This window comes from Myotis lucifugus, unplaced genomic scaffold (genome assembly GCF_000147115.1).
Source record: "Myotis lucifugus unplaced genomic scaffold, Myoluc2.0 scaffold_3, whole genome shotgun sequence".
Taxonomy (NCBI): domain Eukaryota; kingdom Metazoa; phylum Chordata; class Mammalia; order Chiroptera; family Vespertilionidae; genus Myotis; species Myotis lucifugus.
This window is the reverse complement of record NW_005871051.1, coordinates 14,624,551-14,639,021: the sequence shown is the minus strand read 5'-3', so window position 1 is coordinate 14,639,021 and position 14,471 is coordinate 14,624,551. Positions and strand designations below refer to the sequence as shown.

Below are 14,471 nucleotides of genomic sequence, written 5' to 3'. Positions count from 1 at the left end.
AGAATGGGCTGGTGCCACTTTTTTAATTGGGAGGGAGATCATCTCTGCGGAGGCAACTCTGAGGAGCAAGAGGTCCCAGAGCTGGGAAAAGAAGTCCCTAGGGGCAGTAAGAACTACAGGTTGTAAAAACGAGTTCAGATTGGGGTGCAGTGACATAGAGGCTGCTAGAGACCCAGCTGTTCCTCTTAAAAGGCCGGCACCATGAATTGAACTTACAAGGTCCTGCTTCCTCTGAGCTCCAGCACCAGGGTGAGGTTGTGGGGGACACAGACACACACAAGGAGAAATTGGATTGTCTGGCATCTGGGCAGGAACTTGGGGGCAGCTTTCTCCCAGACAGAGATGATTGTTCCTATACTGGAACCTTCCCAATAGCAAGGCTGACTGGCAGCCATTTCTGTTTGCTCTGCCTGGTGATGCCCTAAGACCCTGTCCTCATCCAATTTACAACCCCACACAAGCTGTATAGCAGCTTTTGCATACGAATGGCCTGTCCTTGCTCAAACAAGCTGCAGGTGTGTCAGGGAGCCCCAAACCTATCAATAAAAGGCCCCCAAGACCCAGCACCAGCACCAGCACCAGCCTGCCTTGCTTCACAGCTGGGCCTTGTCTGGGCACTTCCAAACTCAATACAAAGAGGAGGAATCTGCAGATCTCACTGAAGCTACTGCTGGGAGGCCCCAGGCAGTGGCTGACTTTGCACCTCCCTGGAGACCTGAGAGCCAGTGTACCCAGTGGTCAGTGTCAGACCATACCAGATTACAACTCTACACATCCATAAGATACACACTCAAGGAACAGCCTCAGTGAGCACCAATGCCCCACTGAAGCAAGTCCTGCTCAATAAGGGTATCTCCTGCACAGCAGCTCTCCCACTGTAGTTGCAGCTGGGCCTCACAGCCAATTGGCCTAGAAGTCAATTCCTCCCAGTGACACCAACAGCAATCAAGGCTCAACTACAACAAGATTGTGATCACAGCCCAAAAAGGGGTGCACCTAGAGCTCCCAGCTCAGGTGACTGGGGAGGCTGAGCCACTGGGTCCTATAGAACACCTCCTACACAAGGCCACTCTGCCAACTCAAGGAGAAATAGCAGCTCTGCCCAATAACTGGAAACAAACACAGCAAATCAGTCAAAATGCAGAGACAAAGAAACATGTCAGAAATGAAAGAAATGGAAGAAAGCAAATTACTGGATATAGAGTTCAAAACCACGGTTATAGAGTTACTCAAGAATCTTCTAGAAACCTCCAAAAAATGGAAAAGGACCAGAGCAGACATCTGACTAAAAAAAGCATAATATGTAGGGATTCAACAGTAGAGTAGAGGATTCTGAGAATCAAATCAACTATTTTAAATATGAGGAAGCAAAAAACACCCAACCAGAAGAGCAAAAAGAATAAAGAATCCAAACATATGAATATAGTGTAAGGAGCCTCTGGGACAACTTCAAGTGTACCAACATTCATATTATGGGGGTGCCAGAAGAAGAGAGAACACCAGATAATGAAAACCTATTTGAAGAAATAATGACAGAAAATGTCCCCTACCTGGTGAAAGAAATAGACTTACAAGTTTAGGAAGCACAGAGAGTCCCAAACAAGAGGAACCCAAAGAGGACCACACCAAGACACATCATAATTAATATTCCAAGGGATAAACACAAAGAGAGAATCTTAAAAGCAGCAAGAGAAAAGCAGTTGGTTTTCTACAAGGGAATGCCCACATGACTATCAGCTGATTTCTCAACAGAAACTATGCAGGCCAGAAGGGGGTGGCAAGAAATATTCAAAGTGATGAATAGCAAGAACCTACAACCAAGATTAATCTACCCAGCAAAGCTTATCATTTTGAATTAAAGGTTAGATAAAGAGCTTCACAGACAAGAAAAAGCTAAAGTTGTTCATCACCACCAAACATTATATGAAATGTTGAAGGGTATTCTTTAAGAAGAAGAAAAAAAGATCGAAAATATGAACAACAAAATGGCAACAAATACATGCCTATCAATAATTGAATCTAAAAATCAAAATAAACAAATAAGAAATCTAATGAACAGAATAAACTGGTGAATAAAATAGAATCAGAGGCATGGAAATGGAACATACTGCTGATTCTCAGAAGAAAGGGGGGTGGGGGCTGAGAAGAGATTAAACAAAGATTTTATATGCATATACGCATTACCTATGGACATAGACAATAGGGTGGCAAAGGCCTGGGGTGGGGCGAGAACCTGGTGGAGGGGGGCAATAGGGAGCAATAAAGAGGGACATCTGTAATAATCTCAACAATAAAGATTAAAATAAATAATTACCTCTTCATATTCGTAATCATCTTCAGACGGTTCAGTTATGGTGACCTCTGAACATTTTGTCAAGTTTTAATCTCAAAATATATGGAATAAAATGATTACATTTAAAACTGATTTGTCCTTGAAGTGGTAGATCAAAATTTTCATCAATGAAAGTTATTTAAATCTCCACTTTTTTCTTATATATACTTCTCAATTTTAAAATTAAATCCTCTTCTCAGGAAAGGCAGGATACTTTTCAAACAAATATAAACTATATAGTAATTATAATTCAGTAGTTCATAAATTATCAAGAAATAAGCATTAAAATATCAGAAATGATTCTAATTAAAATTCTAACAACATTGCTGGAACACTTTTACAATTATAAGTTAGTCTAATTATAAATGAAAACTTCTACAGTTATTTTGTTTACTTTTCTCTTCAAATGTACAGTTAGTTATGCCAACTTTAAAAGGTATTAAACACTTTAATGCACAGTAATGGTTATGAAAATCAAAGATGAGATTAGCCTAGTTTTCATTTCGCTGCTGGTTATAAGAAATTGTCTCTGTTATTCTGTCTTCCAAGAGTTAGCTGAAGGTGCATATAACAACTTATGTTGTTTGTAATAAGAACTGACAACATAGTATTTAATAGAGGATGGATGCTGTCCTAAGGGTTTTACCTGCATTAACTCATTTCATTCTCATCCTATGTATGAAGCTGGAACCAGCAGTATCTCCATTTTACAGACCAGGCTCAAAGGCACAGACTGCACAGCAAGGACCTAACAAACTGGGAATAAGCCCCAGGACAGCGGTTCTCAACCTGTGGGTCGCGACCCCTTTGGCGGTCGAACGACCCTTTCACAGGGGTCGCCTAAGACCATCCTGCATATCAGATATTTACATTACGGTTCATAACAGTAGCAACATTACAGTTATGAAGTAGCAACGAAAATAATTTTATGGTTGGGTCACAACATGAGGAACTGTATTTAAAGGGCCAGAAGGTTAAGAACCACTGCCCCAGGAGCTTCACTATGCAATACTACCTCTCCTGTTGTTCTGTATGGGTTTTCTGTGTATGGAAATACTTGAGGCTTTTGCCAATTATTTTCCACATAGTTCTAAACCTCTAAAGATAGGTAATACATTCTTTTTTCTTTTTTGTAATACATTCTTGCTACTCAGCCTCATCATAAGCAATAACTCTTTAGTATTTACCTTATTATTTGAAGAGACACATAAACCAATTTCAGTTATAACCAACCCTCAGGACCCAGGTACCTGTCAAAGGGCTGTATTTTACGGTCAAACATGAGTGTCTCTCCCAAAAATATGGTGAAAAGTAATTCAGTTTAAAAAATAAGTAATTCAAAGTAGACTAAGCAACCACACACCAAAAAAAAAAGTTGCATGTCTGCAGTTCATCTCCTGACCTGAAATTCACCCTTACTGAGTACCAGGAGTGAAGTACTTACCTTTCACTAACATCCTACTTAAAGTACTTCCAAATGTGCCCAATGTTCTTTGGCAAAGCCACTCTGATATTTTCAGGTCTTTCTTAAGTTAGAACCTCAGTTCTAGGTACCAAAATCAGTATTTTTTTAAAAACTTATTGCAGTATAACAAACTCCCAAAAACTTTGGGCTTAAAAAAAAAACACCATAACACAATAAGCATCCATTATCTCATGTTTTCTGTGATCAAGAATTCAGTAGTGGCTTAGCTGAAAGATTTTTATTTGGGGTCATTCATGAGGTCTCAGTTGAGGTGGCAGCCAGGGTTGTAGTCGCATGAAGGCTAAACTGAGGGAATAGGATCTATTTCCTGAAGGTTCACTGATATTGTTGTCTGGAGGACTCAGATCTCCCCATGTGGATCTCTCCACAGGCTTCTTAAGTCTCCTTAAGATGTGGAGGCTAGCTACCTCCAGAATAAGCAATCCAAGAAAACAAAGTGGAAGCAACAATTTCTTTTATGAACAGCTACAATATCATATATTCAACATCCAATTGGTTACCCAGGTCAGCCCTATTCAGTATGAGGACACTATACAAGCTCATTTACACCAGCAGGTGGGAATCACTGGGCATCGTTTTGCAGGCTGGCTACTATATTACCTTATAGGGTTTCAAGGGCAGTAAGGAATTAACATATGTAAATCACTTAGAACAGTGCATGGCTTACAGTAAAGGTTACATACTGTGTTCGTTATTATTGTCCACGTTCTGGAAAGAGATGAGTACCTGTGGAAAAATTCTCGTAAGTCTCCCATGGCCCACTTCCCCCATATGTTAAGATAAATGGATGAAAGCTTTCTAAATCTTCCTCCTTCTAAATTTATATTTATCTGACACACTTTCACTTAATGAGATAAAATTTCCCGAATATCAGATACAGGAAGTCAGCCTTTCTTTATTTTTATTGTTGACATTATTTCCCCACCTTTGCCCCCTCCACCTAATTCTCTCCCCACCCCCTTCCCTCTGGCCATCACTACACTGTTGTCTCTGTCTATAGGTTATGCATGTATGTTCTTTGGCTAATCCCTTCATCTTTTGTCCAGTCCCCACGCACCCTCCTTCCCTCTGACAGTGATCAGAACGTTCAATGCCTCTGTTTCTATCTTGTTCATCCTTTTATTTTGTTCATTAGATTCCACATATAAGTGAGATCATTCATTTTTGTTTTTCTAGGACTGGCTTATTTCACTCAGCATAATAATCTCTAGGTCTATCTATGCTGTTGCAAAAAATAAGAGTCAGACTCTCTTTTATGGAAAAGTATGCTCTCTTCTGAGAGACAACTACTAGAAATTGATTTTGTAAGCATTCACCTCTCATTAAGTCTCCTGAAAAGCAATGCTGTCCTTCATCACTGTTCATACCATAAAAAATTCCACAAAAAAGCAAATATTCTATAATTATCTGGATAGACTTTATAATTTCAAATAAAACAACTGCTAACAAATTATTGTGAGGAAGAAAGGTGAAAGCAAAGGTTGCAAAACATAGCAATATGTAGAGGAAAAGCGTGATTTGTTCTAAAAGCTTTGGAAATATCTAGCAACACCTGTATACTCTATCCTGAAAATAATATAACCAACGGATTTTAATCGTTAGTAAAATATTCTGTTTCCACACAATCAAAGGAGACTAAGAAAAAATAGCTATCATTTTGCAGAGCTTAAAAAGTACTATTACATGGAAAATAATCATATTTATTCTCATAACAACCTTGTGAGACTGAATGGCACAGATACACTCATCTTCAAAAAAAAAAAGAAAAGAAAAGAAAAGAAAAGAAAAGAAAAGAAAAGAAAAGAAAAGAAACTGAATCAAATTGAAAAAAACACACAAAAAATGAATAGTTTGGAGTGACAAAGACACGTTTCTTGAATATAAATGTCAAGAATTTTCAACTAAGCCATAGTATCTCTATAGTGACACAATAGGAATGTGCAATTTTTGCTAATATCCTATATAATAAACTCAAATCTAGTTGTTTTCCAAACTCTTAAAAAATAGTACAGACAGCTAAATCAAATCATTTAAATAGCTCAATGTGAATTCCTTAAAGAAGGGAGAAGTACGAAAGGTCTAAAGACCCCAAAATTAAATTAACCAAGGCCAAGAGATTAATGAGACAAAAGATCAGGAAAAGGACAAAACCCAAAATAGGAACTGGTATCCTCTTTGATTGATATTTTTAGTTTCCACAATATGACTTGAACAGAAAATCTTCCCAGAAGCAACTCAGTTGAAATGTGATGTTGCAGTGTTTCTGAGAAATAAATGTGCGTTGGCATGTATGTTGGCATGCATCTGTCTATCTGACTACCTGGCTAGCAACACATGGACAAATGCATGAACAAATCCCAAAATGATACTGTGACAGTTTACAAATATGCATACATTGCAAAATATAAAAATAAATGCATATGGAAATTTGAGAGAAAGGGAAATAAGTAGAAAAACAAGTAAAGATGCAATGCATGCCATGGGTCTCATAATTTTGTGAAATGTAGGCCACAGGTTGGACTATAAGCTTCCCAGCAGTCAGGGTGAAAAGGAGGATATGATTAGATACCAATTCAATATCCATCCAATGAAAACAGATGAATTTCTCAGTAGATGTACAGCAATTTCTGGTTGCAAAGCATGAATAAATTACACTCCCAGATTCTCATGAAGAGGACACTGTAGGTTGTACAGATACGGATCCCCTTGGCCCTCGGGATGCCAGAAAGACAGCGTAAAGCAGAATCTGACAGAATACCATGTATGGGAAGCACTACTTTAGAGGCAGAATTGCCAGAGTGGAAATAGACAATCCATCAGAATTGTCTGAAAGATAAAACCTTCACAGATGAGAAAGTTTCCCAGTAAAAGTAGAACCACAGTAATCAAATCTCCTAGGTGAGCTTATTCTCCAGGAAATGTCCCTACAATTAAGCTGGTCACAATTCTCATGCGATTTTTTCCCCCCACTGTAGAATAATAAGCTGGCATCTGGCTTAAAATCAGTTCATTAATGCCAAGCTGACTCTGGGCCCTTACAAAGCTCCCTTCCCTTTATCTACCTCGTATTCCTTCAAAGAACATCACTGAACTCCAGTTCTGAAAATCACTTTTTCCAGCCTGTTCCCCTCAGATCTGGTTCTTGCCTTTCGGCCTGTTTGAGCTTAACTTGACACTTATCCTGGGCCTGGTTTGCTAGTCTGCTCTTGCCGAGGCTACTATCTGTGGCTCCCCTTTGCTGCCCGGTCTGCAGCCACAGTCTCTCACACCGCCTACTTCCAAGCCAGGTTCTGTGTCCTAGAGTCATAGCCTGGACTCAGACCAGGGTCCCACTTCTCCATATCTCCCCTTGCCCTGGCAGGAATGTAATAGTATTTGTGAGTTTGCATAGCATGACTCAGCTCCCTGGTACTTGGTCAACACAGGTGAACTAATGGGCACTCTTTGCACTAGCAGAATCTTCACTAGATCCTGACCATCTAGATATTATCAGAAAACGGACAACAGGCATCCACACTGAAACTGCCAGGGAGCCGGACACCCATCACAGACCTACAGGAGACACAACAGCAGGAAGCCTGAGAAGTATCTCAGCTGGTCGAGTGGAGCAGAGCTTGAGGTGCCACTTGTTATGATGCTGTCACAAATAAGGTTCTGCAAAAGGACCACAGATACAAGCAGCATATGGCATTGCTCACACACTCGTCTCTCCCACTACCACATTTATAGGTCGTGATCACTGCCAGCAGCCGCATCTCCATAAAGAACTGGAGTGAAACATATAGCTAATTATATTTTCCATGATTTCCCAAAGCTGCTATAGGCAGAAATTGCTTTGTAATCTTTGCCATCACTGCAGAGCCAATGTACACAGAGGCAATCGAAAATCTAGGTTGGATCCTCCATAATCAACATTTTACTTACTAAACTGAAATCAAAGAAAAGTGCTATAAATAGCAAACATCATAGTGACGTTCCCTTCCTTAGGAATTCCAGTTTAAATAAAGCAAGTTAGCTGAATAATGTAAACCAAACATAGGAAATAACTGGCATGCTGGCTACCACTTTGCCCAATGTTTGCTTCCTGCAGTCTTTCCCACCGAGTCTTCATTAGGCCTCAGAATTCTTATTAACACACATACCAGGAAGCCACTACCATTTCAGTTGCATTGCCCAGAATGGAAATGTATTGGCCACCCTTGCCCTGGACAGCTGCGGCAACTGGAAAATACCTCTTTCTACATATAAGACTCATATAAGACTTACACAGTGGGTGGCGGTGTAAGCTTTCCAATTTGTAAGCCAGTAGATACACAAAGATATCAACATATTGTATGTCTGTCTGAAAATATAAGGGTAAAGGTTAAGATGTTTGCCTATAGCCTTGCTACTCCTATTACAGTTCTTACCAGCAGCTCCTGCGAGCTTGTTAGCAATGCTAAGTCTCAGCCCTGACCTGGACTTACTGAATTAAAACCTTCACTTAAAGATCCATATCTGTGATTCATATGCACATTAAAGTTTGCTTCAACTAGAGGACACAGAACAAAACACATTTCTTTTCTCTCCAAATAGCCTATGACTTTCCTGCATGTAAAATTCAGCACTCTGGGCTTAGTAACATGCCTCCTGGTCTAGATTCTACATTCAGATTGTCTGTCCTTTTTATTTGACTGTATGTAGGGTGCCACTAAGTGCCCGTGTGCAAATTCAGTATTGCAATGACAATAAATACGCAACTTGAGTACATAATGATAATATTGAGGATTTTACAGTATCTTTTCGTTTAATACTATAAACATTCCAGAGAAGTAACGTAACAGAGAGAAGAAATTTTAAAATGTTAAGAAGAATAAAATATTTTTAAATGACAAAAGTTCAATTTTAATTAAACAAAGTTATCAGTGAACATTACACTATTGTAATGAAAGACTGGCTAGGAATGTCACTTAAAAAGACAAGCATCTATCTTAGATGAGTATCGATTTAGTGTGATCACCGTATTTCAGGGTCTGGAATCCTTAATTTTGCATTTTCACACACAGTTAAGTTTGGAGCTGCCTCGAAGGACTGGCTTAACTCACTCAATCCTCAGAAATTGCTGTTTAGAGATTGCTGTAGGGACCAGAGGACACATTTTCAGTAGCCAGTAAACTTATTTATGTCCACAGTCTCATGGGCCAAATTCTTAGTGTTAGAATGCCTAGAAAGATGATATAATAATCAAAGGCTAGTTGGGGAGCAGAGAATCACCACAAAGGGGGTAGATAACAAAAATGACATTCTGTGGGCCTCCCTTTCCTAGAGTCATGTATTCCATTCCTTGAACAAGGTCTTTCTCTAGACAGGTAGCAACAAAATCAATTAAGCCTTAGCTTTCTTAGTACAATTCATTCCTGTCGGCATCTCCCAACTGGAATCGGGCTTTCCCAAATGTCTCCAGCCACACATTGATAGGCAGCCCGTGGGAACTACTGCAACTGAAAACCTCACCCAAGTGGTATTGATTTCTAATAGAGGGTTCATTTGCAAAAGACAATCAACCTGCATTAAATTCCACCTATGAGTGAAATCATATGGTCCTTGTTCTCTGACTGGCTTGTTTCACTTAGCACAATGTTCTCCAGGTCTATCCGTGCCATCCCAAAGGGTAAACAAAATGAACTAACAAGCGAAATAGAGAAAAACTCATAGAGAGCAGGCTGATAGCTCGGGGGTTATGGGGGGAGCAGGGGAGAGTGGGTATTGAGCAAAAAAAGAAAAAATGAAAGAAAAAACTCATAGACCTAGACAATAGTGTGGTGATTCTGGGAGGAGGGAGAGAGAAGTGGAAAAGGGTATGTGAGAGATAAATGATGATGGAAAAATCAAGGGGAAAAAAAGGGAAAAGACAACCAACCTTCTTTGCAAATTCTGGAGATATCGACGTGGTCCTTTACAGATCACTTAGTTAAAATCTAGCCTTATATTCCACAATGCTGCAAATACCTTTTTTATGAAGAGTTCTCCAAAGGACCTATGCACTCCATGACCACATTTCTTAAAGCTCTGGCGATAGCTAAATAAGGACTATGTCATGTATATTTGTATCTCATCTTTTGAAAGTTTAAAACATAAAAGCAATGATATTGTGAAGTGCTTCAGAAGAGAAACAGGTGTCACTATTATAGCTAGGAGGTTACAAAGGAGGGGTGTTGCAGGGGTAAGAAATAGTTTTTGTTTCCTGAATACATTCTCTACCCTGTTGTAAAGAATGTGGGGACTTTATTGATGAAGCCATTCTCCCCATGATGGCTCCTGGCTGTGTTTCTGGTTTGGGCCACATTAATGTGTACATGTTCTTCATGTGTAAATGTTTAAAAGCAAAGAAAAAGCTGATTTCCTGGAGAATTTGAGTCAACACCTTTCAAAGCCTTGCTCAATATTGATAGCTTGTTGTCTAGTGTTCTAGGAGCATCTGTTCAGTCATAAATAAAGTCCAGCGCTAGATGCGGTAGATTAGAAGTGATAAAGTGTACGTGCAAAGTAGAGAACATCAGATTTCTGATTCATTTGTGCTTATTATAGCTTTTATTTATCCACTGCAATAGCTCAATTAAATTACCTGAGAGCTAAAGACTTTAAACCCAAGAAAGTCTCACTTCAGCAACTATCATAATTGCCTTAAGAAACAATGTCAAATAACATTATACAGTCAACTCTTAATTATGCACGTTAGGAGAGCCCAGGGATACTGGGATACTTGGCATTCAGAAGTAATCCTCAAACCTAAGAGTTAAGTCTCCCCCATGTCTAAACCTTACCTGAACGTTGCACTGAATGTAGAAAAATTGACTGGTTAAATGTTTAGCTTTGTTATCCCCTGACTACTCTTTGGTTGAAAGCCAAAACAGTAGTCAGTCAAGCAAAGAGAGATGAAAGGAAAGCAAAGGGCCTAGGTAATTCCCAAACTAGATAATGAAATTATGAAAACTTGGAGTTGCTTATATTTGCAAGTGTGATTATCAAGAGAAATCTTGATAGGTTTTGTGCAAAATGCTACATGCTGGCAGTTGTGACTCAGTGAACCCCCTGTCAATTAAGTGAACACAGATTTCATTGCTGAAAATTGTGCTATCTTGGAGTCCCACCATTTATTTCACAAAAATGTTGCAAAAAGTTACCTCGCTATGTCAATAATTATGATAACAATTAACTATGTGTTACAGAAATCATTTCAATGCAGACAAAAATGGTAAGATGCCTGATGACCATTCACTAGCAAGGATACTGGGTAACTTTATACTTGATGTAGATTGCTCTGGAAAAAAAAAGTTGACTTGTTTTTTAATTTAAAAAGGACTATTACTCTAAAAAAGCTTGACAGAGCTATGAAAACAAAATATAAAACTTCATTTAAGAACTAAAACACCCACATATCCCATTCAAATCAATTTCTAAACTCTTCAAACTTATACGCCTGGAAAGATCATGCTTGCCTCCAGTAGAATGCTGCATACTTCCTTTGATCTTTTCACCCAAGTTCCTCAGAGTCCCCGCAGCAGGGATGTGTACTGAGCCTGAGTCCGACAGGTTAATCAGTTTGCCAAAGCTCACAACCATTGAGCTTCAGAGAACCATTGCTGAGTCTCTGAAGTCTTGAATTAGAGCTGGAGTGACTATAGTGGGACAAATATATATACATATATACATACATACATAACAGGTAGATTTGGGAGTTTCCTTGATATCTGAGAATAAAACAGATAAACCATCTCTGTTTTACCTGCCGGAAGAAAGGAATAGATATCTTTTTTTCTCATGAAACCTCCCATCAGTACAATGAATCTATATGCCTCGAGGAGAGCTGAAAAGATTGTTGTAGTATTTTAATCCTCATCTTAGGATATGTTTTACTGATTTTAGAGAGAGGGAGGGAGGGAGGGAGGGCGGGAGAGAGAGAGAAACATCGATCTGTTGCCACCCATAACCCACCAGGGATCGAAGGGAGCTCAAAAGTTTTATACAAGAAATAGTTAACTTAATTATCCACATATGGCTATTCAGTTTTTTGCTATTTCTATTGATAATTGCTCATCATTTTCTGGCTTTCTCCCAACACCTCTGAGCCCTGTCAGCTCTCCAGGATATTATTTAGTTGCTAAAGAAGAAAAAAACAACCAAACGTATTTATTATTAAAAAGCCAAAATTGAAACTATCCAGGAAGTTGATGCTATCAAATCTTTTTAAGCATTGGATACAGGTGGGACACTCTGAGCTTCAGCTCCTTAAAAGCCCAAAGACAGAGGATTCCCTAGTCTCCAAACTTTCTTGACCAATTCCTTCCGAATTCTGAAAGCTTGGGGAAAACACTGGGCCCAAACGAGGGTTGGATTAATTTGTTGTTCCACCTTCACACAAAACTTTTATCCAAAGTTTACTCTGATAACTATCTAAGGGGGTTTCAGTGGCAGAAAAGCCAGCTTGAGCTCCAACTGGGTAGAATCGGGGCCCCAAGCCTCCAGGGCGCCCCCAGTGGAGAGCTCGGGCCCTGGCCCCTAATACCCGTTACTGCAGCCGGCGCCTGGGGCCGCGCCCATACGGGAAGGATACGCTCCAGGTAGTAGGTCCCCTCTGCCATGTCCGAGGCGTCCCCGCCAGCCGCCGAGCCCATGCCCAAAGCTTCTTCCAGAGCCCGCAGGGGCGAGGTGGGCACCCCTTGCTGAGCAGCCATCGGGGCGCTCTGGGCCGTGCCCCCCGCCTGTGCACCGCGTTCCTAGGAGCAACGTCGTCGATGATGCCTGCCAACGACCCCACGCAGCTGTCGCGAGAGCCTGACACTCCATCACCCCTCCCACCAGGCCAGCTCCGGACACGGAAGGGCTGCCCAGCGACACTCCTTGGTGCCCTCTGAGCGTCCCGGGTTACCACGGCAACGTCGTTGCCTAGTTACCCTGAGCGTTCCGAGGCCAAAGCAGTGGGCTTGGATTACACACATTTTCTTAAGGGGCAGCTTGGTTTTCTTTAGGTTTGACCTTAACATTTCTTACTTTATTTCTTCCCTAAATTGCCTTTCTCTTGAATCTTACATATCCATCACCAGTCTCCGGATTTTAGATATGTGTAGAGAGTCCCATTATCTCCAGGGAAAAGGAAGATTCTCAGTGCCTGGGGCGGTGGGGCGGTGGGGCAGTGGGGGTAGGGGGGGAAGGGGGGAGAGGGAGGAGGCGGCTAGAAATCATGATTGAGAGACTGACCCTGGGGAAACTACCATCCTCAGACGCTTAGCAACAAAGAAATGGGGTGCTTGACTTAGTTGAATTCATTCTTGTGCTCCTTTAAAACATTTATCTGGACATCTGTCTTGACTTTGATTTAGTACACTGGGACTTGGACTAGTATTTGGAGCGTTGTTTCTTGTCAAGGTAAAGCCACTTTCATAAGAATTATGAGGTACAAATGGCTCTAACATAATGTATAATAAGTGGTGTTTGCCCAATCATGTGCAGTCCTTTGCTATGACGGGATCTCCCGCAGATTTATATTGCATATATATCAGAGGCAAGCATCTGCTGGGTCCTTTTCTTTGAAGATTCTTTTTTATTCTACATTTCTTGATAAAAAAGTGATTATTCATCTAAAGCGTTCTTGCAAGGGGTAAAACAACAAAAAGAATTAACACGCACCAGGCACATTGTAGACACTAAAAAGTGTTTCTATTGAAGTTAATTGTTTTATTTTAAATAATCAAGGGTCACAGACATAGTATTTGGAGAATTCATTCCTGGTATTTTTTTTTTAATAACCTACTCTTTGTCCTTTATGCCTCATATCAAACAAATCCAGAGTGCTCATCAAATGCAAGGAACAATTGTAAGAGGCTGAAAACACAGGAAAAGAACTCTGAAATTGGGGGATCCACTGCTTTCATAAAAAGCCTGCTCCTTGTTCAAAGCGGGGGCACTACCCCATCCTTCAAGGTGGTTTCCTGTAAACACAAGACTGAGAAATGGCCTGGGTAAGCAGAGGCACTTCAGCAAAGGCATGTCTGAGCATGAGGAAACCAGCAAAGGCATGTAGGAGCAGGAGGAAACCAGCAAAGGCATGTAGGAACATGAGGAAACCATGGAGAAGAATTTCTCTGAACAGTTAATGTTTACTTCGATTTTTTTTCTTTTGTTTGTTACAATGTCTCTAATTTTTAGCTGTAGTAGATCATGTTCTACAGATAGGTTTACATCCTGGCTCTTTGTGTGACCTTAATGAACTTCAGCTCTCTGGGCCTTACTTTCCTTTTCTCTAAAACTGAGACTTTAATACCCACCTCACTGAAATATAAAGAGTAAATGAAATATGTAAAAAGCACTTAGCATTATTATAATGTCCGGTATATAACATCTTTTCAATAAAAATTGTAAGTGACATGCTGATTCAAAATTGGACGTTATATTTGTAAGGAACTTACATATATAAGAACATTTTTAAGACAAAACTCAAATACTTTTAGAAATATACAGCACTCAAAGGGGGGAAATGTTAATAGAGGCATAATTATTTTCTGATGTCAAGTATCCACTGCTTAAGGTAGAGAAGAGGTGGGAATGATTCTTGTCAAAAGAGCTAAAAAAAATAAAATAAAAAGTCTTGTAACTCAAAAATGTATCACTGCTGCA

The 14,471-nt window shown here is 40.0% G+C and overlaps 1 protein-coding gene across 1 annotated transcript in view; it reads right to left on the bottom strand.

Annotated features, from left to right (window-relative positions):
* Window positions 1-12,532, bottom strand: part of SPAG16 (sperm associated antigen 16) — a 606,360-nt gene extending 593,828 nt beyond the window's left edge. Inside the window, exons 1-2 of the mRNA XM_006082484.3 lie at window positions 12,412-12,532; window positions 2,315-2,361 (exon numbers count right to left, since the gene is read on the bottom strand). Coding sequence (XP_006082546.1) covers window positions 2,315-2,361; window positions 12,412-12,532 — 168 coding nt within the window. The remainder of the gene's footprint in view (window positions 1-2,314; window positions 2,362-12,411) is intronic.
* Between the last annotated feature and the right edge of the window lie 1,939 nt (window positions 12,533-14,471).